The 24,486-nt window shown below is 37.5% G+C and overlaps 1 protein-coding gene across 2 annotated transcripts in view; it reads right to left on the reverse strand.

Moving 5' to 3' along the window:
- Window positions 1–24,272, reverse strand: part of LOC308436581 (E3 SUMO-protein ligase RanBP2) — a 51,684-nt gene extending 27,412 nt beyond the window's left edge. For both annotated transcript variants that reach the window (XM_080937549.1, XM_080937548.1), the window contains exons 1-17: window positions 24,125–24,272; window positions 18,376–18,443; window positions 16,567–16,678; window positions 15,563–15,715; window positions 13,142–13,372; window positions 12,717–12,862; window positions 10,973–11,165; window positions 8,415–8,502; window positions 7,156–7,365; window positions 5,255–5,436; window positions 4,992–5,167; window positions 4,728–4,851; window positions 4,100–4,261; window positions 3,745–3,882; window positions 3,522–3,668; window positions 2,198–2,377; window positions 2,019–2,102 (exon numbers count right to left, since the gene is read on the reverse strand). In XM_080937549.1, coding sequence (XP_080793675.1) covers window positions 2,019–2,102; window positions 2,198–2,377; window positions 3,522–3,668; window positions 3,745–3,882; window positions 4,100–4,261; window positions 4,728–4,851; window positions 4,992–5,167; window positions 5,255–5,436; window positions 7,156–7,365; window positions 8,415–8,502; window positions 10,973–11,165; window positions 12,717–12,862; window positions 13,142–13,372; window positions 15,563–15,715; window positions 16,567–16,678; window positions 18,376–18,443; window positions 24,125–24,196 — 2,466 coding nt within the window. In that variant the 5' untranslated portion in view covers window positions 24,197–24,272. The remainder of the gene's footprint in view (window positions 1–2,018; window positions 2,103–2,197; window positions 2,378–3,521; window positions 3,669–3,744; window positions 3,883–4,099; window positions 4,262–4,727; window positions 4,852–4,991; window positions 5,168–5,254; window positions 5,437–7,155; window positions 7,366–8,414; window positions 8,503–10,972; window positions 11,166–12,716; window positions 12,863–13,141; window positions 13,373–15,562; window positions 15,716–16,566; window positions 16,679–18,375; window positions 18,444–24,124) is intronic.
- Window positions 24,273–24,486: the final 214 nt, after the last annotated feature.

A 24,486-nucleotide genomic window follows, 5' to 3' on the forward strand; every position in this document is an offset into this window, starting at 1 on the left:
CAAGTGTTTCAAATATTTCCTTACCTCAATTTTCAACTTAAAAATAATCCCCACTTATTTACCTACTCAACTCTGTCTAGACACTGCATATCCACAAACTACAAGGAATGATGGGTACCTGGCCCATAGTTCTAAACTGGATATAATACAATAGAATCATAATTGTAGATTGTCCTGATGCTGTTTGCATTTTAATGTTAATTCCACTTCCCCAAGAAGGACTGCCCAGTCACATACTCAAGAGGTGACTTCATCTGAACCTTTCCATTTTAATTCGTAAAATAAAGGAAAGTCAGTGACTGGGCAAGGCGAGGGAGGTGGACAGAGGAAATGTCTGAGAGGTCAGAGGATGAGGGGAGGTCATGGCAAGATGGAGATTCCCAAGGACCAGCTAGACCCAGGTAATATTAATTGGCGTTAAGTAGCTATGAAAATTAAGGATTTTATAGGTCTAATATCTCAAATAGAAGGGCAGTTTGTATCTTTGTCTATTTGATGTAATCTTGTTGTGTAGAGAGGGTTTGTGGATTGAGAGTTGAATATATAAACCTGTAAGAAAAGCTATTGGGCTGTAGAGTTGTATTTATGTGGGATTTTGGGGTACAGAAACACCCCAGGACAGAGGCAGAGAACAGGCGGTAGAAAACCACCAGGGAAGAGAGATGCACAGACATTTGAGACATGGTGGCAGCTCAGACCGGGCGCCAGAGGTGCACACGGCTCCGTATCAGGATCGGGCCTGAAGAGTGAGACCTCAGGGCCGATAGAGAGATAAACCATTTTATATTTTTTAATATTAACTGCAACAGTTAATAGTAAAAAAAAAAAAAAAAAAAAACTAGAAAGACTGGGGAAATGACAGTCTGTAAAGTACCTATCACACAGGCATAAGATCTGCATTCAGACGCCAGTGCCCACATAAAAGCTGGGTTTAGTGATGTGAACCAAAAATCCTGGCACTAGAAGGTGGAAAGAGTTAATTCCCCAGAGCTCACTGGCCAGTCAATCTAGACAACTAGTGAATTGCTCATTTGATGAGAATAAAACAAGGTGGAAATTAATAGAAGACAACAAGAGATCAGTATCTGTGGCCTCCACATGTACCTACCTATACATTTAAAAGAAAAATGTGATTAACTGGTTCTGTGTAACAACCAGTTTTCCAGGCTCACAGACAAAGTCTCCATGACATGACCACAGAGTAATACTGACTGACTGAAACCTGTATATTGAAAGAAACTCTAATGTGTTATCATGATTTATGTAACACAAAAGACAACTGTACAAATTCAAAACTTTGTTATTTAAAGTTTTCAATGCCAATAATATATTTTTATATTATATAAAATATAACACTGGTTATTATACATACCATAGTAATCACCACATAGCAAAATGTAGGAATAATTTAGTTCTTAGCCAAAAGGCATGAAAAAAGATTTGTGAAATGCTAAGATAAAAAACTAGTAAATGCTACACTATAATTAAGCCACTCATATAAAAAGCATCTAAATATGAAAAAAATTAAGCTCAGACAACTTCTCAATTCCCAGTAAGTAATTTCACATACTTTGTCAACAGATACACTAAGAAATTAATCAATACAAGATGATATGATAGTCCACAGTACAAGTTATTCATGTAGAAATAACAGGAACCAAATTATGTTTTAGATAAAAGGCTTTTTATCTTAAAAGACTCACATCTCACATGGCGATACACTTCTATTTAAAAAATTACTTAAGAGCCAAAAAAATTGATTCTATAAACTATACTAAGGGCACATTTTGATCAACTGTAAGAAAGTAGAGAAGAGAGAGAGAGCTTGAAGTCAGGTGTGGTGGCGAAAGCCTTTAATCCCAGCACTCCGGAGGCAGAGGCCAGCCTTGTCAACAGAGTGAGTTCCAGGAGAGCCAGGGTTACAAAAACACTGTCTTGAAAAACCAAAGAAAGTAAGGAACTGATTACACTAAAAAAATCTTAGCATAAGAGTTACAATGAGCGAAACTAAATGTTACCTTAATGGCCTCTACTTGCTGGCAGATCATTTTCAGTAAAGAATTTTGATCTTCTGCCCATCGAGGTGGTGTTTTTGGCGAATACTGAACATACAAACATACACACAAATATGTTAACAGTGTTTATGATGTGTAAAAAACAATGTAATAGTACAATGACTCATTTCTTTCCTACTTGCCTTGTAACTTTTACTTGGTGATAGAGAATATTTGGTAGGAGATGGTGTTGAATGCTTTAAATCTGAATCACCACTTCGCAAGCAACCATTTTTATAAAGAGCACCTCCTTCACTGTAGTCTTCAAGTTCCTGCATAACTGAGTTCAACATCTCTTTTACAGACTCAAGAGGAACAGGCAACTGAAACAAAAATGCTTTAGTTTACAAAAAAATTGCTAAAATACCTTAGAAATAAAGAATCAATTTTATTAAGCTGTTCATATTTTTCTTATTTTGAGTCAGGATCTCACTCTATAGCCCAAGGTACCCTTTGACTTCTCAGTTCTTACTCAGCTTCCACATGTGAAGACTACATGTGTGTACCACAGCCCATTTTAACAAGCATCTTATTACATGTTAAATTATACACATAAAAGCACTGCAGAACCTAAAGTCTAAGTTGTTCCTATTACATCTGTAAGACACAAAGAAAAATGAACTTAGGAAGCTTTTCCATATATAAGTTACACATTCTTCTAGGATACTCTGAACATAATGAACGACAGTTGCTGGAATACACCAGACAATAAAAATCCTAACCTAAGATCAGCAATACACATTAACAAAATACTCAGAAGGAAGACTAAACAGAAAACCACTGTGTGAACTGCTGAGAGCTAGTCCATAGGAAATGATAAGAAAAAAAATGCTGATTTCACATAACCAAAATTCATTATTCATTAACTAGTCTTCAAGTTATCATATTCAATTTGATTACATGCAAAAATAACAATACTACTGTCTATCTTAGAAACCAGTTTGTACTTACATACCAAAGTTGTATGTGCGTGCATGTGTGTGCACGCGTGTGCACACAGGCTAGATATTTACACATGTATGGCAGGAATGTGCACGTGTGCATGGAGAAGCCAGAAGTTGATATCAAATATTTTCCTTGATCACTTGATCCACCTTATATATGGAACCATGGACTCTTGCTAAGCCTGGAGCTTCATTCAGTCTAACTAGTTAGCAACTCAAAGGATCTCCTATTATGGTCACCTGAGTACTAGAATTATAGGTGGTCATGACCACCTGGAATTTACTTGAGGGCTGAGTGGCCAATCTTGGACCCTCACACTTGCGCAACCTTCGAAACCCCAACTGACAAATTTTTGTTGTTTCAAGATACACCAAAGATAAAAGGAAACTAAACATTCATACACATTCACACTACACTACTTTCCTGATACATCTATCATAAGGAATACTTAAGAGATGCCAAAACATAAAACCTGGGCAATTATCAACAATACTAAATGTCAGATAACAACCAGCAACTTACTTTCTGAACCACAGAAATATTTGAATCACTATCATCTAAAATCTTGATCAGGTAGTCCCTAGTCTTTCTCAGATAATTTTTGCACTCTTCTTGTTCTTCAGGAGACAAGGCATCATTTTCAATGTCTTCTGCTTTCCTGTGAAAAATCTACACAAAATACAATTAGATTTTCAAAGCAAGCAAGCAAACAAACAAAACTCAATTCAATTCTCACATCACTTACCAGTGCAAGATTCCAATAAGAAACTACATTTTTAATAGATTCAAAAGCAGTCATAGCATCTTCGATATTTCCATTAACAGCATCCAATATAGCAAAAGTTATGTGTGCATCTTCTTCATATTCACCAATTTCAGATGCCTAAATACATTTATTTAGTAACTGTTAGTTAAACTGATAAATACCAATTTCCAAAGATTATATTTTATCTGAAGAAAACTAACATTTTATTAGTCATAATTTTTGTCAGATAAAAGATTTAGAAGGCAACACTAACATAAAATAGCAATATAATTTGTTTATTTTTTATATGTGTATAAATAACATATGCAATCAGTTCATTGGCATTCATTATTACCTGAATATCCACACTATGAAAATGTTTAAACAGGGGATCAATAGGTTCAGGAATACTATTCTTCTTTTTGATCATCTTCAACAAGGGTAAAACTTTCCTCCAATAATGAACACTTCTGCCTATGTATTCCCGTTGATCATAAAAAGAATTAAGACTGCTGCCCTGAAATAGAAAAGTCAGAAGTCCACAACATTATAAATGGTTTAGAGAAACCAATAAAACTTTCAGATCAAAATTAAGTGGAACATCAAAAGAAAAAGCTATTAACTGCCTCCATAAGAGGCAACCCAATCTATTTTTAAGAGTTGCCATTTTTAAGGTGGGCATGATGGCACTCAACTGGCTAACAACTTGGTACTTGGGATGCAGAAGCAGGCAGATTGGAAGTTCAAGGCCAGCCTAGGCTATGTGAGACTTTGACATTTTTAGATAACCAAAATCTGCCCCTGAAAGTAACACTTTGGTCAAAAAGCTAAACACCCACATCTACTAATATACAATATATACTACTAGTATTAGTACTAGTCAACATTTTACTAATTGCTATGTGTAAGCAATTAACTTTATTACAGAAAAAACTTTCTTTATGCCAATGTTGTTTTTTTAATTCACACTTCAATGAACTCACTGTTTTCTGAAGACTCTGTGCCCAATGCACAAGCAGAGCAGGTTGAAGGCCATGCTTTTCCTGGCCTCGCAGAGTGTTTATTTCACGTTGAACTAGAAGTCGCAATTTTGCTGAGGTTCCAGGTCTAAAAACATTTAATTGAACTATTGTAAAGAAATGCAGTTCAACACTTACATATATGTTAAGTGTCACATAACAATTAAGTTCAACCACTAGTAAAACCCAGGCCATAATCTAAAGGACTATTACTGTTTTACTACTTACAATGCCTTTCTGTGAATCAGAGTACAAACAGCATCCCACCAGGACTTCTGTCTTTCTGTACAGAGCTGTCTGCACACAGGAAGTGGCAAACACAATGGCTGGTAGGAAGTGTGGTAAGAATTACACTTCTCCTTTAATTGTAAGTGACTGGTATATATAACTCCAAGTAAGAATACCTGTTTTATTTAAAAAAAAAAAAAACGTAAGTTAGAAAAATAAATCACAAACCTCAAAGTATTTAATTAACTATTATCATTGCTTACTTCAAGATCTAAAATGCATATTGATTCAGGTGCATTTGTTTCAAGCCTTGACGTTTCCTGAGGCAAATGGTGGAAGAGCTGTTTTAACCATTTTCGAATTGATGGTAAAGTAGGCAGTGAATTCCACTGTAAGCCAAGCCAGGTAAGGTGCTGCAGACTACCATTATGTGCTCGAACGGCACCTGAAACAGAGGGGGAAAACTGCCATGCATGAGACATTTCCTTTGGGACTTCAGATTACAAAAATTAACAATTTAACAAAAAATACTACCTACAAACTGCTTTTTTCTATTTTAAAACTGAGGAACAGAATTCTAAAAATTTCACATTTTTATTGAATGCATTCATGTTTTTAAAAATTGTTTTGTTTTTCCAAGACAGTGTTTCTCTATATAGCCAGTCTGTTCTGGAAATCACACTCCATGGCCTTGAACTCAAAGATGTCTACCTACTTCTGCATGCTGAATGTGGGATTAAAGGGGTGTGCCAGCATGCCCGGCTACACTTTATACACTTTAATAAGAAAGGTGTAAATGCAAGTTTTTTCTAAATCATCTGAGAAAATAAGACTCATCAAAAAAAGTTAAAAACAAAACTTAAGAATTAAACAATAAAACAAATCTGACAAAGAATTTATTTTTATTATTATTACTAATTTATATCATTATTAATATTATTATCATTACTAAAGCTTCAAAATTTTTTCTTTCAATAAGAAGTCATTATATAACAATGGAATAGCATTCTATTAGCTTATGAGCATAATAAAGGCATGTTTTCTTCTACAAGAAATCTAATACTGAAAAAGCTTATGAATTTCTGAAAAGTAGAAAAGTCCAACTTTCCTAGAAGTGCCAGCACTTCTAGCAATTTGCAAGAAAAATAATCTGTCTCAGTGGTTTCATTTTTAGGAAGCTAAAGGAATTAATCTTAAAACACTAATAATGAAGCTCTCCTAACACACTTCCTTTTTATGATCATCACTGCCCTATGTGATAGGATAAAGTTATCAAAGTTATTCAGTTTGTACAAAGACATTTAAAAAGGTCAGCAGGCTGACAAAGTGGTCAAGATTTATAGGAAGAAATAGGTCATTTACACTGAATAGGTATTGCAAGAAAAGGATAATAGCACTCCTGTCCAAATGGGCATTCACCCCAGCAAGGTGGCTGTCACTGGGCTAAAGCTAAACAACAAAGATTCTCTCTCTCTCTCTCTCTCTCTCTCTCTCTCTCTCTCTCTCTCTCTCTCTCTCTCTCTCTCTCTCTCTCTTACACACACACACACACACACACACACACACAAAGCCAAATCTCACAGTGGAAAGGGGGGAGGACAAATGGGGCAAAAACAAGGAAGAAAACAATTGAGAAGATGCAAAGATTGAAGAATCTTAAATACAACCTCCATTAAAACCTGGTTAAAGGAGGACTGGTGTAGTAGAATGCACCTTTAATGGCAGCACTTGAGAGGCAGAGGCAGATGGATCTCTGAGTTCAAGGCCATCAACTACATAGCTAATTTCAAGCCAGGCAAGACTATATATAGTTTTGTTTGTTTCAAAACAAAAAGATCTTGTTTAAAGTTCCCAGTATTATTATACATATTATAATATACATTGTTTTAACAGTACCAGAAAAAAAAACTGTAAACAAATTGAATGTTGAATAATACAAAGTACCTCAAATAACATATACATACAGATATAGATAGGTAGACAGATAGATGATAGATAGATTTCAAAGAAAACAAATGTGCCATCTACAGTCATAGTCTTTAACATCTACTTCCTGCCCAAAAACAAAACAAAAAAAAAAAAAAAAAAAAAAAAAAAAACTGTTGAGCCTTCCTAATATAAAGGATTATGATGAAGAACATTTCTTTTGAAAGATACAACTTACCAGTATCATATCTAGCCAAGTCATCGGGGTCTGGTACTTGCCCATCAAGGTTCCCAATATCATCATTACTAAGAAAAGATCTATCCTTGGATGACTGACTGGAAAACAGAGCATCACAGAGAGCAGACTGGCCACTTTTGTTAGCGAAAGATTCCACAACTTCCTTTAGAAAGTCTTGCTTGCCACGACTTAAGTTTAACAACATGTGGCCTGAAAAACAAATTATTTCCATCATTTTATGACAAAACACCAATTTATTTCCTCTTGTCTCTTAATCATTTCATGGAGACATCCAAGAAGGGATTAACAAGGTTATCTCAGACCCCATTTTTCAACCTCTAAATCACAGCTATTCAACAAAAATAGTACTTTATAAAATATAAATATAGTTTCACAGTATCTGTGTCTACATAAAGTAAACTAGAAAGGAAAACAAAAATGAATTTAAAATGCCAAAGGTATTATTATCTGAGATAGAAAAGTACAGGATTTAAGTGGCCTTCCCAAAATAGCCAAGACCAAGCTCTAATGCTCATATCTGAGGCCCTGATGCTAAAACTCTGATGGCTAACCCTGGGTTCTTAGATTCTTGCTGTTTTTAAGCAACTTTAAGGAAATACCTATATGTAGGTTCTACTGATAGAAATTTTTTATTCCACATGTTCAGGATAAGCATTTAAGCCACTACTTGAATCAAGTACTATTACATACTACACGATGGATGGACCCTGAAAAATATGGGAAATATATAGTTAACAAGCATCCCATATTTTATATCATTCCATTTAGGCATTTAAGACTGTTCCCACACGGTAGTGACTCCAAGCAGTAGTGTTAAACATTTACTACAGAAGTGTTTTTGCACACTCAAGAGGGAGGGAATATAATCTGTCCTTTTTTCTCCCCTAATCTCTGCCATGCCTACCACCATTGGCAAAGTGAACAAAATATAGTAAAATGTAGTAAAAACAAACCAAGTAATTATGGAGGATTAATAAGGATGCTATAAAGACTTTAACTTAAGAAGCCTAAAGAAAGTTTTGATCTTGGGATGGCAAGATATCTCAAGTTTTTAGGCACTTGCTGCTAAGCCTGAAGACCTGAGTTCAATCCCAGAACCCACACAGTAGAATCAACTCCTAAGTGATCTACAGTATGAGTGAGTACACATACAACTCATACACATACATAAATAAATAAATATAAGAAAAAAACAAGTTTTTACTATTTCAGGATTTACTCAGTCAAAATACTGTTACCTGACTGGCTAAGGCGATCGTGGGCCATCAGTTCCAGTAAATTTTGTCCAGCTTCTCCTTTTATTAATTTAACCTTTGGTCTTGGAACCTGACAATTTTAAAACAAAAAAATCTAATTCAATGATACCCATATTCCCCAACAGTCAGATGTTCCTTTTCAAACTATTTTTAAATAATGTTTAGTTACTAATTAGTTAATTAGAAAATAGCAGGCAAGGAAAAAATTATGTATAAAAAAACAGTACAAAGAGTATTTTTATTAGGGTGTAGTACATAGCAGAAGAATCTATCGTGAGTTCAAAGCCTGCCTGTCCTACACATGGACTTCCAAGCAGATCAGGGTTATGAAAAATCTTGTCAAATACTTTGACCATGGAGAAGTAGAACAAGTGCCTAACTAGAGCCTTCAGTCCTACAGACTAGTGTTCAAGTATTCGAAGATATTCTTCACACTGCCAAAGGAGAAAAGTAAACACCAACTGTGGTTGAGTGGCACTATTAGAAGGTGTGGCCTTGTTGGAGTAGGTAAGTCACTGTGGTTGTGGGTGTTAAGATCCTCCTCCTATTTGCCTGGAAGCCATTCTTTTGCTGGCAGCCTTCTCAGCTCCTCATTCACCATGCCTGCCTGGATGCTGCCATGCTCCTTCCTGCCTTGATGATAATGGACTGAACCTCTGAACCTATAAGCCAGCTCCAATTAAATGTTGTCTTTATATAAAGAGTTCTTAGTCATGGTGTCTGTGCACAGCAATGAAAATCCTGAGACACCAACCTAGCCACACACCCTTCACTCCACAATGCTGACCTGCCTGCAAGATACACTGATAGTGCAAAGCTTGCAGAGGTAGTCCATCAAATAACTGATCTGACTTAAGGCCCTCTCCATTAGATGAAACCTATGTCCAATGTAGCTTGGGTGACTGAGACTAAGTAAGCCAATGATCTAGGGAAAAACCTAATACTACTGTTCTGCTAAAGAAATGTTGCAATAAAATGACTCCTAACAACCTTCTGCCATATTCCTAGACCATTGCATGGCTCAACCAGCATCAGAGAAGCTACCTACTGTACCAGAAGGAAACAAATACAGAGACCTACAGCCAGACCTACAAACACTAAAAAAGAAATGTTTTGATCAAATCCCTCCACCCTCAGGGCTCAGGGAACATTACAGAAGAGTCAGGAGAAAGAGTGTAAGAGCCGGGATACAATGAAAGATACCAAGGAATCAAAGCCTTCTAGATACAACAGGGCTGGTGCACAAATGAACTAACTCAGAGACTGTGACTCCTGCACAGGACTCACATGGGTCTGCACCACATAAGGTCCTGGAGCTCAAAGTGAATAAACATCCCATTCCTAACCCAGGAGCTATCCCCAACTGACTGCCACTTGCAAATGAAGAAGTTTCCTCCAAGACAGTCTTACCAGAGAAACAACCCAATCTTAAGGGTAGGCCTCACAGCCAGCAATAGGCACAAAATGAACGGCATCCTAGTAATGTCAGGGAAAGTTTTTTCATTTGTTTCTTTTTTCTACCTTACCGGTCCTTTTCACATAGTTACGGATTCCAGTTTGGGACTTTTATGAGAATCCTAAGTATGCAAATGTGTCACTACACCTATAGCTTTTCTTGTGCTTTGCATTTGGCTCTTTTTGTCTCGTTTTATTTTATTTCAGTTTGTTTTTGTTTTATCATACTATTATTCCTTAGATATCTGTCTGTTTTTCTATTAAAGACAAAAATTATGTGGATCAAGATGAAAAGGAAGATAGGAAGAAACTGGGAGTCATAGGGAGAGAAAAAACTAATCAGAATTGTATAAAAATACTTTCAATTAAAAAATCTTGTCAGAAGAAAGATACAAAGGAATAGGACAGAAAAGAGAGAGAGAAGACAGGAGCAAAAAGGAGAGGAGGGAGAGTGGGGAGAAAAGAAATAAAGGGACGGGGGAAGAAGAGAGAAAGAGGTAGAAAGAGAGAAGAGAAAGGAAAGAAGAGAAAGTGGAAGGAAGGAGGGGAGACTATCTGGCCTGTATATAACTTTCAAATCAAGCTAAACCCATATCTACAATTTTATCTTTAGAGGCTGGAGAGATGATTCAGTGGTTAAGAGTAATAAGTGTTCTTTTAGAGAACCTGACTTCAAGTCCCAGTACCCACATGGCAGCTCACAACTGTAATTCTAGTTGTGAATTCTAGACATACATATAACTAAAACACCAGTATACATGTGATAAAAACAAATCATTAGTAATAAATAAAATTTTATCTTTAAAATTATGTTCCCAGATATGGCCAAGCTAAAAGATAAAATGCTTCAAAATGATCTGCAAATAAATAATCCCAATATTGACGGTCCACAAGAATGTGTTAATACCTGTTTGGCCTGTCTAAGCAATATATTCACCTTGTTATAGTTATTCATCAAACTAACTTTTATCTTAATTTTAACACGATATTTATTCACATATTTTTATTATACACTATGCTATATCTCTATGAGAAATGCAATAGTCTTTTTGAAATAACTACACCTAAAACTGGAAAAGGCTTACCTGAAATGCTATGAGATAGCACAATGCAGCCAGCTCAGAAAGAGCTCGCCACTGGATGTCACTCTGCTGACCCATCTTCAAAAGCAGAGAGCCAACATGCATGTAGAAATGTCCTTTAGTTTCTAGGAAAGTGGCTGATAGCTCATCATTTCCACCCACAGAAGACTTCACAGACTGAAGAGCACTATCAAAACTGTAAAATTAAAAGTATAAACAAGTACTTCACACCTACAGCAATGTGACTAATCAGTTTCATTATTTAATTCAATAAAATTACTAAGACCTATGTTAAATTTCATCTTCCTCATTCACACTTCACAGATGAACCAGCCTAGTGGATAATCATACATCAAAGATCTAGTGGGAATTTTCATCCAGCACTTAGTTAATAACACTTCAATCTTAAACACACTCACAAGGATAACCTATTCCAAAATATCTATTAGTCACAAAAAAAGAAATCAAATTATTGATAAAATGTAAATATCTAATAGTAAATGAGAATAAGACATAGTTCAGAATTTTTTATTTTATATTTTAATTAATATTTTTAAAATCTAGTGATCAATTCCTACAAGTCTCACACTATATGGAGGATTATTTTAAAGCAGCTTATCTCAAGAAATGAGAGCAACAAACTTTCTACCAAATAAGATCTGAGGATTTCTATGGGTTCTCAAAGACCTCTTAGGGGTTTCTCTGAGTTTAAATCTATTCCTGTAGTAATGCTAAGAAACAAGAAATGTTTGCCCCTTTATACTTATTTTCCCACACATGCACAAATGAATTTTTCAGAGAATTCAAACATGAAACATACAGAATGATAGTTGAGAATCTAGTTGTGTTCAATTAAGACAGATGTTATATCACCAAAATGTAAAAGTCTTATTTTCTCACAACTTTGTTGTTTAAGAAACTCCCTTATTTTTCAAAACCCATGTTATTATTGCTATGGGCTTACTTGTTCCAATGAATAGTTTTCAACAGTTCTTTAACTTTTAGGGTTTTGTTTTTTGAGGTCTTTTTATTTATTCATTTTATGAATGTGAACACTCTGTATCTGTCTTCAGACACACCAGAAGAGGTCATCAGATCCCATTACAGATGGTTGTAAGCCACCATGTGGTTGCTAGGAATTGAACTCAGGACCTCTAGAAGAGCAGTCCTGTCCTTAATGGCTCTTAACCACTGAGCCATTAAGACAGGGTCTTTCTCTGTGTAGCTCTGGCTGTCCTGAACTCACTTTCTAGACCAGGCTGGCCTTGCACTCAAGAGATCTGCCTGTTTCCGCCTGAGTGCTGGAACTGAAAGCATGCAATTTTTGACACCATGATCCAGCCAATCCTTTATTTTCAAAGTCAAGTAGTGGTCCCTACACTCCTATTAGCCCGTGTCCTTATACAAAGTCATGTTTTTGTGAGGGATGAATTCCTTCCCCAGGACCCACAAAATGGAACAACAAAACTAACTCCTCTAAGTTATCCTCTGGCCTTCATACCTCCACTATGACATATACATAAAAGAATGTAACTTAAAAATTACCAAAAAAATAACAAGTTGTATATAATTATATAAAATTCCCATAATAGCAAAAGTAGTTTTTCTCTGAGTATTTTATTGTATGAAACGTAGGTAAATTAGAGGAATCCTAACTACATAAAGAAATCTAGACCAATTATTGCAAAAAAGAAAATCTGTCATTTTTAAGTGTGTTCACGTGCACACTCTCTCAACATCAACATACCTTTCCAGTAGTTCTCTACTCTCCTGCACATCTCTGGTGGAAAGTGTGAGCAGCATAAGGTTAGCATAGGCTAGAAGTAAGTCTTTATTGGTTGCTCTCCAAGTACTTTTATCAGAGTCCAAACACTGCAGAGATTCCAGATATTCCTTTTTTAAGAAAAACACAGAAAGTTACAAAACTTCAAAAGATTTTCAAAAACTGAGCATTGTATGCCTACAAACTCCTTGGCCCACTCTTATAACTGCAAAAATGAGTGTTTTTACACTAGCCTTATAAATAAAAACACCAAATACACACAATACTGAATTTATTTCCCAATGTATTCATTTAAATTGAACTTAGCCCAAGTTTCATTTTACAGTTATGCTATACCAATGAAAGAAATATAAGTGTTAGAACACTGCAGAGAAGAATCTTTCACCAACCTTAAGAGTCTGTACAACACATGAATTCCACTCTAAACTTGAACGTAAAGCTATGTTCCTGTCTGCCTCGTGGCAGTGGGCCACAGCATCCTTCAATCTTCTATTTGAACGATACAGCTCCACTAGTCGGATATTTACATGAACATCATCAGGTCTTGCATAAAGTTCTGACTGAATCAAGTCAAAAAGTTTATTCCATCCATCTTCACCTTTACAGTCTAAAAGCTGTTCCTATTTGGGAGAAAAGTCATTAAATGTTGAGTAATACCTAGTTTTCTCTGCTTCCCAAGTGCTGGGACTAAAGACATGCTCTACCCTGACAGGCCAGAATACACTTTTTTATAATAATTCTAAGTTTTTGACCTGTAGATAATTATCCAATGAACCAAAGATTTTATTCCAGATAGAGCTTCATTTACACCTTACCCCCACACACATACACCCCTTACTTCCACTGATTACAAAATGATACAATCTACCATACTAACTACAATGTATAAACTACGAAACTGCAAAATCACTAAAACATGATTGCAGAAGGATTATTGAGGTATCATCTGTAACGTTTTATACTACCTAATAAGACACTCAGAAATGTTTTAAAGGAATTATTTGAACATTTTGAAGAAAGCATGAACTTGCTGTTCTGTTAAGTTAGCTATTAAGAAGTATTTAAGCTTCACAATCCTAAAACTGAGTGTATGTTAATGTGATGGTTTGTATATGCCAGTAGGGACTTTGTTCTCTGGTTAAATCTAATGAAGAGCATTTTAAACAAGTGTAGCAAACTTAGAAAGGAAAAACATAAACGATATCATTCAAGGATGAGGGGCACCAGGAAATAAAATGGAGCTGAATCCTGTGTTCTAGAAAATAGCAAATTAAGGGAGTAGGACTTTGGGGCAAGATCCTACCCAGCTAAATTTATATCCAGGTATGGTCAAAGTCGGTCTACAGAGCAAGTTCAAGGACAGCCAAGCTTAGGCTATGAGGATTTAGAAAACAGAAACCTGCTAAGAATGTAACAGAACTAGGGGGGTCATGTTCCAGCCCCAGCAAACAGCAGAACTCAGGCTTTGGCCATGTGGCTCTGGCTTTAGAGTCCAGAATAGAAGAGTCTACTGAACAACTGATGCTGGTCAGCTGGAGCTTAAAAATTAGTGGTGATTAAGAAGACACCAGCATCAATGAGGTGAAATCTTCTGGGAAGTTTTCTGAGAGCACAAAGAAGCTGTGTTCCAAAGATGCAGCAGCTGTACTTGGTAATGTGTAAGTCACCCAGGTGGTTCTGGATTTGAAGGCATGAAGAGCTCATGAAGAACAGCTGAGGCCTGGCACTGTGAGAGGCCATGGAAGGCCATTGGTGAAGGTGCAGCCTCAGTTGCAGTTGATGACAGAATTGAAGGGTCATGCAAAGAAGTTGAGGCTTGGCACTATGAAGAGAGTCTATGAGAGGCCATTGGTGAAGCCTATTTGCAATGGAAGACCCCAGTGTATTAGAGATGCCAGTCCCATGGGATGATCACCAAGAACAGCAGAGGCAGTGGAGTGGATCAACTAGAGCTTTAGAGTGTTACAGAGGGCAGAGCTGGAGAAGTGACACCAGCCCTTTGGAGGAGCCCAGATAATCATGTGTGGATCCCAGACACTGGAACAAGAAGCTGTAACAATGAAGCTGCCTTGAAGACTCCAAGATGTTTGAGATGCTAGAGCCATGGGCTATCTGCTGAGGAAAGCTGCTAACGGAGTGGAACCAGCCCAGGAGAAAGAAATGTGTTGCAGTCAACAAAGATGAAAAAAGAATTGGAGATCTGAAGACTCCTTTGACATAGAGATGCAGAGTTTGGAGTTTGTCCAGCTGGTTTCCTGTCTTGCTTTGGGGATTACACTTAAGTGGGTGAATCTTGAAAGAAACTTAGGACTTTTAACACTGTTGAGACTGATATGGACTGACTAAGGGGAACTTTGAAGTTGGACTAAATGTATTTTACATTGATATGTTTAAGTACGGCCCCCATAGATTTATATGTTTGAACAAGCCTATGGGGGCCAGAGAGTGGAATGTGATGGTTTAAATATACTTGACTCAGGAAGTGGCACTATTAGGAGGTGTGGCCCCTGGTGGAGTTGGTGTGGCCTTGTTGGAGAGGTTGTGTCACTGTTGGTGTGGGCTTTAAGACTCTCATCCTAGCCGCCTTCAGACGAAGATGTAGAACTCTCAGCTCTGCCTGCATCATGGCTGCCTAAACGCTGCCCTGCTCCCACCTTGATGATGATGGACTAATCCTCTGAACCTGTAAGGCAGCCCAATTAAATGTCCTGTATAAGACCTGCCTTGGTCGTGGCATCATAATGTCATAACATTAAAACCCCTAAGACACTTAGTTTTCTCCATGCATGTTTCTTGATTTGAGGCTTTACCTTTAACTTATAAATGGCAGGACTTCCTGGAAAGAGTTTGGCTGCTCTTTCAACCCAGTATTTCGCTCTTCCATCGGTCACATCATTTTTACAAAGCAATTCTGCAATCTTCAACACTAGATCTTTTTGCGTTGGGTTTAATTCCACTGAACGCTAATGTCAGAAAAAAATGCCGAAAATAGAAAATTTTAATTGTATCAGGTATAAGTACATAAAGTCATTTAATAAAAACTGTTCACATTAAATATCTAGTTTTCAAAGATTTTTAAATTTTTAAAAATTGTATGTATTTGCGCGAGGCCCCACATAAATGTAGGTACACAAAGAGGCCTAAAGAAAGTGTCTGATCCTCTAAAACTAGAATTCCAGGTGGCTGAGCAGTCCCATATAGGTGCTGGGAACTTAACTCAGTAATAAGAGTAGAAGTAGTCTTAACCTGAGCCACCTGTCCAGCCTCTAAAAATCCTATTCCTAAATGATGTTATTTTAAAGCTGGTAAAGCATCAATATTTTTTGTGGAGTGGGTGTGGTAGCCCCATATCCCACACCTTTCATTTTAGCACTCAGGAGGCAGAAGCAGGAGAATCTCTGAGTTTAAGACCAGCTTAGGCAACACAGCAATTTCTAGTTCAGCCAGCACTATATAAAATGCCTTCAAAAAAACAAAACAAATTTTTGTAAAAACAAATTTTGCATTACTTAGGAAATTTTTAAAGAATAAAAATTTGTATGGATTATTTATTACATGCCATGGTTATTTATTACAACCCCTGTAAGGTTGTACTTTTTTTTTTTTAATGTGTACTGGTTTTTAGCCTGCAAGTATGTCTGTGCACTATGTATGTGCCAGGGAGGCCAGACATGTCAGACCTCTTTGAAATGTAATTACAAAAGGCTGTGAACCACCATGTGGGTGCTGGAAATAAAACTCAGCTCCTCTGGAAAAGCAGCCAGTGAACTTAATTGTTCCAGCCTCATAACCTGTACTTTAATCACATCATTACCTTGTAACATTCTACAGCTTTGTCTGTATTTTCTTCAACTTCATAAAGAAGACCCAAAAATCTGTGGGCTTTAGGGTCCCTCTCTTGCACATTAATATACGTAGAAATGTATCTGTTTTGAAATACAAAAATAACAAAGTAAACATACTATACTGAATATGTACATTAAAATAATTAAAATACAAAAATAATCAACTTAAAACTAGACGGCAATGCTGACAGAGTACAGCCTAAACCAGGCAACCATCCAGTTATTTTATTGGAGTTTAATTACTGGTTACCATTACTTATTTAACATGGAGTTCAAACATATTCATTGCAAAGTAGCTAACAAGCATACAGAGCTAATAACATGTTTACTCATTTTACTATTTTATTCAAGATTTATATACTTTTATTTTATGTGTATTTAGTGCCAGTATATGTATATTTGTGCCACATGGTGCCTGGCGCCCATGGAGACCAGAAAGTGGCATCAGCTCTCCTGAAGAACAAATTACAGGTGTTTCTAAATCTTTAACACTTCCTGTGCAATAGCATCTGAGCACTCCTAACCACTAAGCCCTCAATCCTGCCCCCCATTTTACCACAAAGTGCTACATTTGCCAAATAATTTTTCCAGAAATGACCACATAAATTGTTTTTCTTCCTGATCATTTAGTAAAACATTGAAGAATTTCACATAATAAGCAAAATGATTATAATCTATAAACAATAAAATTTTAAAGTGAAAATACGTAAAACACTAAGGAACCGTTTCCCAAACTAAGAGAACAGTGTCTAAACAAAAAAACAGTATCTAAATGCCATACATAGCTAAATTTGAACAGAAGAAAAATTACTTGATTAACCAAATAGGACTAATTTTCTTTTTTTATCCATCCTCAGTTTTGGAGGGAGTGTGTATTCTGTAGTGTGTACATGGAAATCAAAGGAGAACTTGAAGTAGTTTGTCCTCTCCTTCTACTACAAGCGGTTTCAGAGGTCCAGCTGGGATCCTCAGGCTGGTGGTAAGTGCCTTTACTCAGTAAGCCATCTATCTCACCAGCCTAATTTCTATTTCTTGTATCAAATACTATTAAAACAAGTAACAACCAAAAATCAGTTATCTTCTAGGTTCCTTAACAATGCAAGAGAAATAGACCAAAGACCAAAACTAAGGAAGAAAAGTTCTCACATCACCACCTCAGCACTACGGAAAACATACCATATGTCCATTTCCCTTTCCTTTTGGGAGGGGTTGCTAGAAATTGGACCCAGAGCCCCTAGTTCATACATAAAATTCATCAGAGATAAGTAACTAAGTGTGACTTTAAAGAACTATTCTTGTAAAACCAAGGTTACAGCCTTTCTCACTAGCAAGTCCCCTCTTCCTAGCACTGCTTTTATAATCTCTCTCCCTCTTAACTCCCACCTCTAGGCTATCTGGAGCAAAGAAATTAGAATCAGCAAGTCTCTTGCCTTACTGATAAGACAGCAACTACTGAACTGTTAGCTAGTCTCTGCTAGCATTAAGTCTCTCCAGTTACCTGAAGCACCAGATATCTAAACCAAGAAGAAATTTACAAACAGAAACGATCTCTTTCATCTTACCCAAGGGTAATTTTAGAAAAAGTGTTTTATACCAAATAATTTTTGTTCTAGATATAAGCCAATAAGAAATACTTGCTAGAGGCTCAATCTAACAAATGTCTGAGAGCAATAAATCCCTCATTCCAGAATACACTTGAAGGGAAAAATGTGTTCTTTAGCAGTTTTTCCTATTACAAGGATGAAAACTTTAAAACATATTTCTAGTTTGGCACTTACTTTTTAGCAAGATCATATTCTTTAGCTTCATAGTACAGCTTTGCAAAATAGAATCCTTTCATTGACTTCTATAAAAAGAATTGAGTGGTTTTACTGCTCACATTTTGAAATATTGTACAACTTTTTCAAAGTACAAAAACAAGTTTAGTACTAATTATATATACATATAAAAGGTCAAAATTGCTGCCTTATGTTCTAAAGATTAATGGTTCTAAATATTATAATTTCTATCATAAAAAATAAATCAAGAATAGTTAAAACAGAAATCAGAAGCTACATTTCAAGGCAGTAAAAAGCAGTTCATATCCATAATCCTAAGCACTCAGGAGGTAGAAGCAAAAGATCACAAGGTCAAAGCCATCTAAAGCTCAAAACCAGCCAGACACACACACACACACACACACACACACACACACACACACACACACACGCACGCACACGCACGCACACAAAATAAAAACAAAAACAACTATGCAGACAAGCTAGGATACCTTGGCTATGTATTACCCAGCATGTCTTGTACTGTTTTACTGGCATCACTCAACAGTAGACAGAAACCAACTTTTCTAGGGAAAGGGACTCATACTAGAAACCACTCCTTTCCTACCAAGCCTCCCTGGGAAAGCATTTCAGAACCATTGAGGTACTGGGAATTCCCTGGTCCACTTACTATTTTCTTTACAGACCAGTATTTATTATACAAGGATTTTAAAAGGCTAAAATTTGGTGTTTGGGGTTTTCTGTTTGTTTGTAAGACAGGGTCTCACTATGCAGCCTTGGCTAGCCTGGAATGCAATTAAGTAGAACTAGGATCGTCTCCCACAGAGATCTACTGCCTCAGCCTCCCAAGCGATGGGATAGACACACTACACCTTGCTGTGAGATCCATGTCATACCATCCATCTTTAACACCATAAACAAGTCCAAAATTCAGCTACAAACAAGATTATGCTCTAGGGGTGGAGAAATGGTGGCTAAGAGAAGCACCTACATGACAGCTCACAACTGTCTGTAACTCAAGTTTCAAGAATCCAAAGCCCTCTTTCTAACCTCCATGGGCACCAAGCATGCAAGTGGTACTTAGACTTACATGCAGACAAAAGTTCCGTACACATGAAATTAAAAATGAAAGTTGACAGTGTCTTTGGATACTCAAGTATTAGTAGGGAAAGTCTGTTTTCAAAGGGGAGGGGCAATGTTTGTGTTCTTATTTATGTGAAAGACAATTTACTTCTCTTTGGACTGTTGCTAAGAAAACTGGTTCAGACATTAATGACAGCTAGTAGCTTCAGTCTGCTACTGACAAGCTGTTTCAGCAATTATCCTTCAGAAGAGGGTGGGAGGGTGGGAACTAAAGTTCTGAATTACAGGAACCTAAACCATTATTAGGACATTCTAGCTGAACTCATTGGGGAACACAGCACTGTTTCAGCTAAGCTCCCGGGGTCCTCTGACTCAGTCAGGGCACAGCCATTTTAACTAATTATGCTAATATCCTTAATAGCGCAATCAAAGTCCTGATTGTTTTTCCTAAGGGTTTATCCATCCCTATAGGCTCCACTTAGGTAAGAAGACCCTGGGGGCTAGCTTACAACAATGGAATGGAGGGTTGTAGGCACTCAATACATAGAAGTACACACAAATTTTCAGAGGCCTGACTTTCTAGGGCTGAATTTCACAGAGTTCAAACAATATAAAAACGTACCCTTTGCCTTATATCTCCTGACCTTACTCCATAAGGCTTGTATCCATTTGTTCTATTTCCGTGTAAGATTATCTAAGAATAGCTAAGTTTCTTTTCCCACTTCCTTAATGTCTAAGGACTTAGTATTCAGAAGAGGGGTCACAAAAGCAAGACTGATTTTTTTTTTTTAAGCAATGAAATTATTTTCTTTGCTGTATACTCTTTAGTGGTAATATGCTAAGAAAAGCTATTCTCACTTGAAATTCATAAAATCTTCATCCCTATATTCTTTCAGTTTCTCTAAAATTACTTTGGAACAAGCACTTATTTTTTTTCTAAGTAGTATACACTGGGGCCTTTGTTTCTTAGAGGTTACTAACCAACCAATACCTACTAAATAACCCATTCATTAAACAAACCAATCCTTTTCTCCGTATTTTGGAAAGAACCAAATTGCCATGTGTAACAGAATCTGGTTTTGTTTTCAAGCCATCTTCTCACTCTAGTACAAACTGACCTGAAATGCTACAGTAGCTCAGGCTGCAAATAAACTGGATTATGGGTATGAACTACTCTCTTATGTATTAATTTTTAATAGCGCCTTCTACTACCCAACTTTACAAATGATTTACAAGATTATATCTGAAAATTGAGCATGACATGACAAGTTATATTTTACTTTCAATTTTTTTACAGTTTGTTTATCCATTTTATATGCTTGAGTGTCTTATCTGCTTGTAGGTTATGCATACCACATACACGTCAGATGCTGGAGGTCAGAAACCAGTGTTGTATTCCCGGAACTCAAATTATGAGCCACTATGTGGGTACTGAGAACTAAGCCAGCATCTTCTGTAAGAGCAATGAGTGCTCTTAACCTCTAAGCCTTCTCTCCAGCTCTTAAATTTTTAGCTAAGTCAGAATAAGTTATAATTTGGTATTATCTTTATTTACTCAAAAAAAAACATATTTAACTATACAATCAATGTATATCTGTGACTGAAGGTGCTTTTGCAAGTTCATTAGGACAAGCAGAGAAGAAATACCACTACTATAAATTTGTAAACTATACAAACATAATGTTTAAGATAACTGAAACTGCAAAGATTGCTTAGTGGTTAAGAGCACTCACTGCCTGCTCTTTGAAAGAATCTCAGTTTGATTCCCAGCACGTAGGCAGAGGCTCACAACCATCTCCAACTCCAGTACCAGGGGATCTGATGCATTCTTATGGCCTCCTTGGGCACAAGCACGCACAGGATACATAGACATACATGTAGACAATACACCTATACACATAAAAATAATTTTTTTTAAAGACTGAAAATAATTAGGACTGGCAAGATGGCTTCAGTAAGTAAAGGTACCAGCCATTAAGCCTAAAGACCTAAATGCCATCACTAGGCCTCACATGGTAGAAAAACAACTCCAGCAAACTTGCCTTTAACTTCCACACACATGAAACCTACATACATACATACATACACACACACACACACACACACACACACACACACACACACACACACACACTCCCAAAATAAAATGCAGGAAGATAATAAATTTAAGTATCAAGCATTGGTAAGAACATGGAGAAACTGAAGCCTCAAAAATTGACAGCAAGTACAGTCACTGTAGAAGAGTCCCCAGAAAACACCAATTAATATACAGCCCAATAATTATTTCTCCATGTAACTCAAGGGAATTAAGAGCAAGCACTCAAATGTTTTTATATCAGTATTCATTTTATTATATATATTAGGCAAAAGATATAAGTAACCTGAAGAAACAGTAAATGAATAACCAAACGGTGGCATACCTAAGATAATACAAACATAAAACGGAGTCATTTGAAAGGTGTAAGAATATCATGCCCCCCAAAAAAAGCTGGGCAGTAGAAGCATACATCTTAATCCCAGCACTCAGGAAACAGAGGCAGGTGGATCTCTTGAGTTCGAACCAGCCAGGTCTGCGAAGTTAGTTCCAGGAAGGCTTGGGCTACGGAGAGAAACCCCATCTCAAAAACTAATTTAGATAAATAAATGTACTAAGACTCGAAACACCTGCTACAACATGGATGACCTTTAAAATATACCAAAAACAAATATCAGATCCTACAAACTTTAAAAATGAAAAACCAAATTCATAAATAGAAAAAGAGGTTACCAGGAGCACAAAAAAAAAAGATCATTATTTCTTAATGGTTACAGAACTTGCTTGGCATAACTTAAAAAATACCAAAAAAAAAAAAAGAAATAAGGGTTATGACTGAACAACTCACTCTGAAGGTAAATGCCACAAAAGTGAACAATGACTGAAACTAGTTAAAACAACATTTTTTATAGTTGTCAAACCATCCAAGTCAAGTCAACCTAACCAACCTAACCAACCTTAGATAAAGTAATATTTAAAAAAAAATATTTTGGTAGCACACACCTTCAATCCCAGAAATCAATCCCAGAAGAGGCATGTGGATCTCTGTGAGTTTGAGACCAGCCTGGTCTACAGAGTGAGTTCCAGAACATAATAGAAACCCTGTCTCAAAACAAAAAGAACTCAAAAGTCAGAATTGAGTAGAGACTTTGAAATGGTTCCTAACATAATTACCCATTTACACCGTATTAGATACTATTAGTTGAGTAGGCTTTATCTGAAACGTTTGGCAGTTGTAGATTTCAGAGTCGTGTTTTTTAGTGTTTGTTGTTTAGATTTTTTTAATTGAATATTTTCTGTATTTACATTTCAAAATTCTTTAATTTTTAAATATATTCAAGCATGTTAAGAGATCCTGGTGACAAGACCCAAGTCTAAATATAAACACATTTGTCTAATGTACACCTTATAGACAGAAACCTAAAAGCACTTTCATAGGATAATTTTTTTGTACCCTGGCATTTTGATTTTGATCCATCAGAGGAAACTGAGTGTAAAATTTCCCACTTTTGGCATACCAGCACTAAATGAACTTTGAAAACCGCTTTGGATTCGATTAGGGGAGGAGGTCGTGGATTTACTGGACTGGATTATTTAGCCCATAGAAGGCATCTAAAGAAGAGACTTTAAATAAAAAAATTATGCCATTTTACAAAGGGACTTGTATGTGCATGAACTTTGGTATCTATAAATGACCGTAAAACCCTCAGAGACAACTATTTTTCAGAATTAAAAAAATAATAATATACAACTGAACTGTGCTTTGTATGAATAAATTGAAGCCCTGGTAACATGAATCATCCTTGGTAACACTAACAAGGTCAAAATTCCGTTTTATCGATGAGAACTATACCGTACCAAATTACATTTTACAAATGGCAGAACTTAAGATTGTTCAATTCCCCCCCCCCTCACCCCCCCAAAAAATTGACTCTAGATCCTCTGTACATCTCTCTCCACCGGCAAACACTCTTGAAAAACCCAAAATAAATACAACACATTAATGACGTTAAGGAAAAAAAAAAAGAAAACCTACAGAGCATATTACGAAATAACGTTAGAAATGTTGAGGCATTGCAACTACTGCCTGGAAGAAGTTCCTGACCTTCCTCCTTTAAATAAAAAACTTAGAAAAAAAAAAACAAAAGACTAGCAGTTTCCAAAAGAGGTCTGGGGAAAGGGGAGGATGTAAGGAGTCGGGCACAGCAATAGAAGACTCAAATTATGGGCCTTCCTTGTCATTTGTGCTGACGCGCCCTTACGAATGTGGCTGCTTCTGTTTCGTCCGCAGGGCCACCCACACAACCGTAAAAGCCCACCGCCGTGCGGCGTCAGCCTTCCCGGGAGACAACGGCCGCCGTGACAGGGCCTGGCTATCCCGGAGACCCGAGGCGCCTGCCGGACGAGCCCCGCAGAGAGCCCCACGCCGGCCTACGGAGCCGAGGCCGAGGAAGCCAGGCCCGAGCCGGCCCGCGGACCGCCATGAAGAGGAAACGCGGGCGGCCGCAATCCCCACGCCTCCCGTGCTCAGCAGCGCCACGCCGCCCGCGACCGCCTCCACTCAAGCGGGAACCGAGGCCGCCGGGAGCCATGACGCCAGCGCACACTGCCGGCCCGGCCAGACCTACTAACCTCTCGGGGCGACGGGGCGGAGCCCTGCACCGAGGCGATGTACCGCTCCACCTCGGCCTTGCTGCGCCGCATCGCGCCGCCGACCAGGCTCCCCCGGAGCCGCACGCCAGCCCTGGGGCCTACAGCCGCTGCGATCTCCAGGAGCCGAGCGCCGAACACCCGTGACGCAGCTCCGTCGCGAGCGGATGGGGACGGTGCGTGCGACGTGCGTCATCCGTGTGCGCCACGCTGCGGCCTGACGCGCCTGCTCGCTGTCACCCCGCCCGCCCTTCAGACTACGTGACCGTTTCGCAAGCGTTTGAGAATAACTCCCTTCCCCGGGAAAGTCTATTTCCACGAGTGCTACGTCACTAAACGGGCCC

Source organism: Micromys minutus (genome assembly GCF_963924665.1).
Source record: "Micromys minutus genome assembly, chromosome: 25".
In the NCBI taxonomy this organism is placed as follows: Eukaryota; Metazoa; Chordata; class Mammalia; order Rodentia; family Muridae; genus Micromys; species Micromys minutus.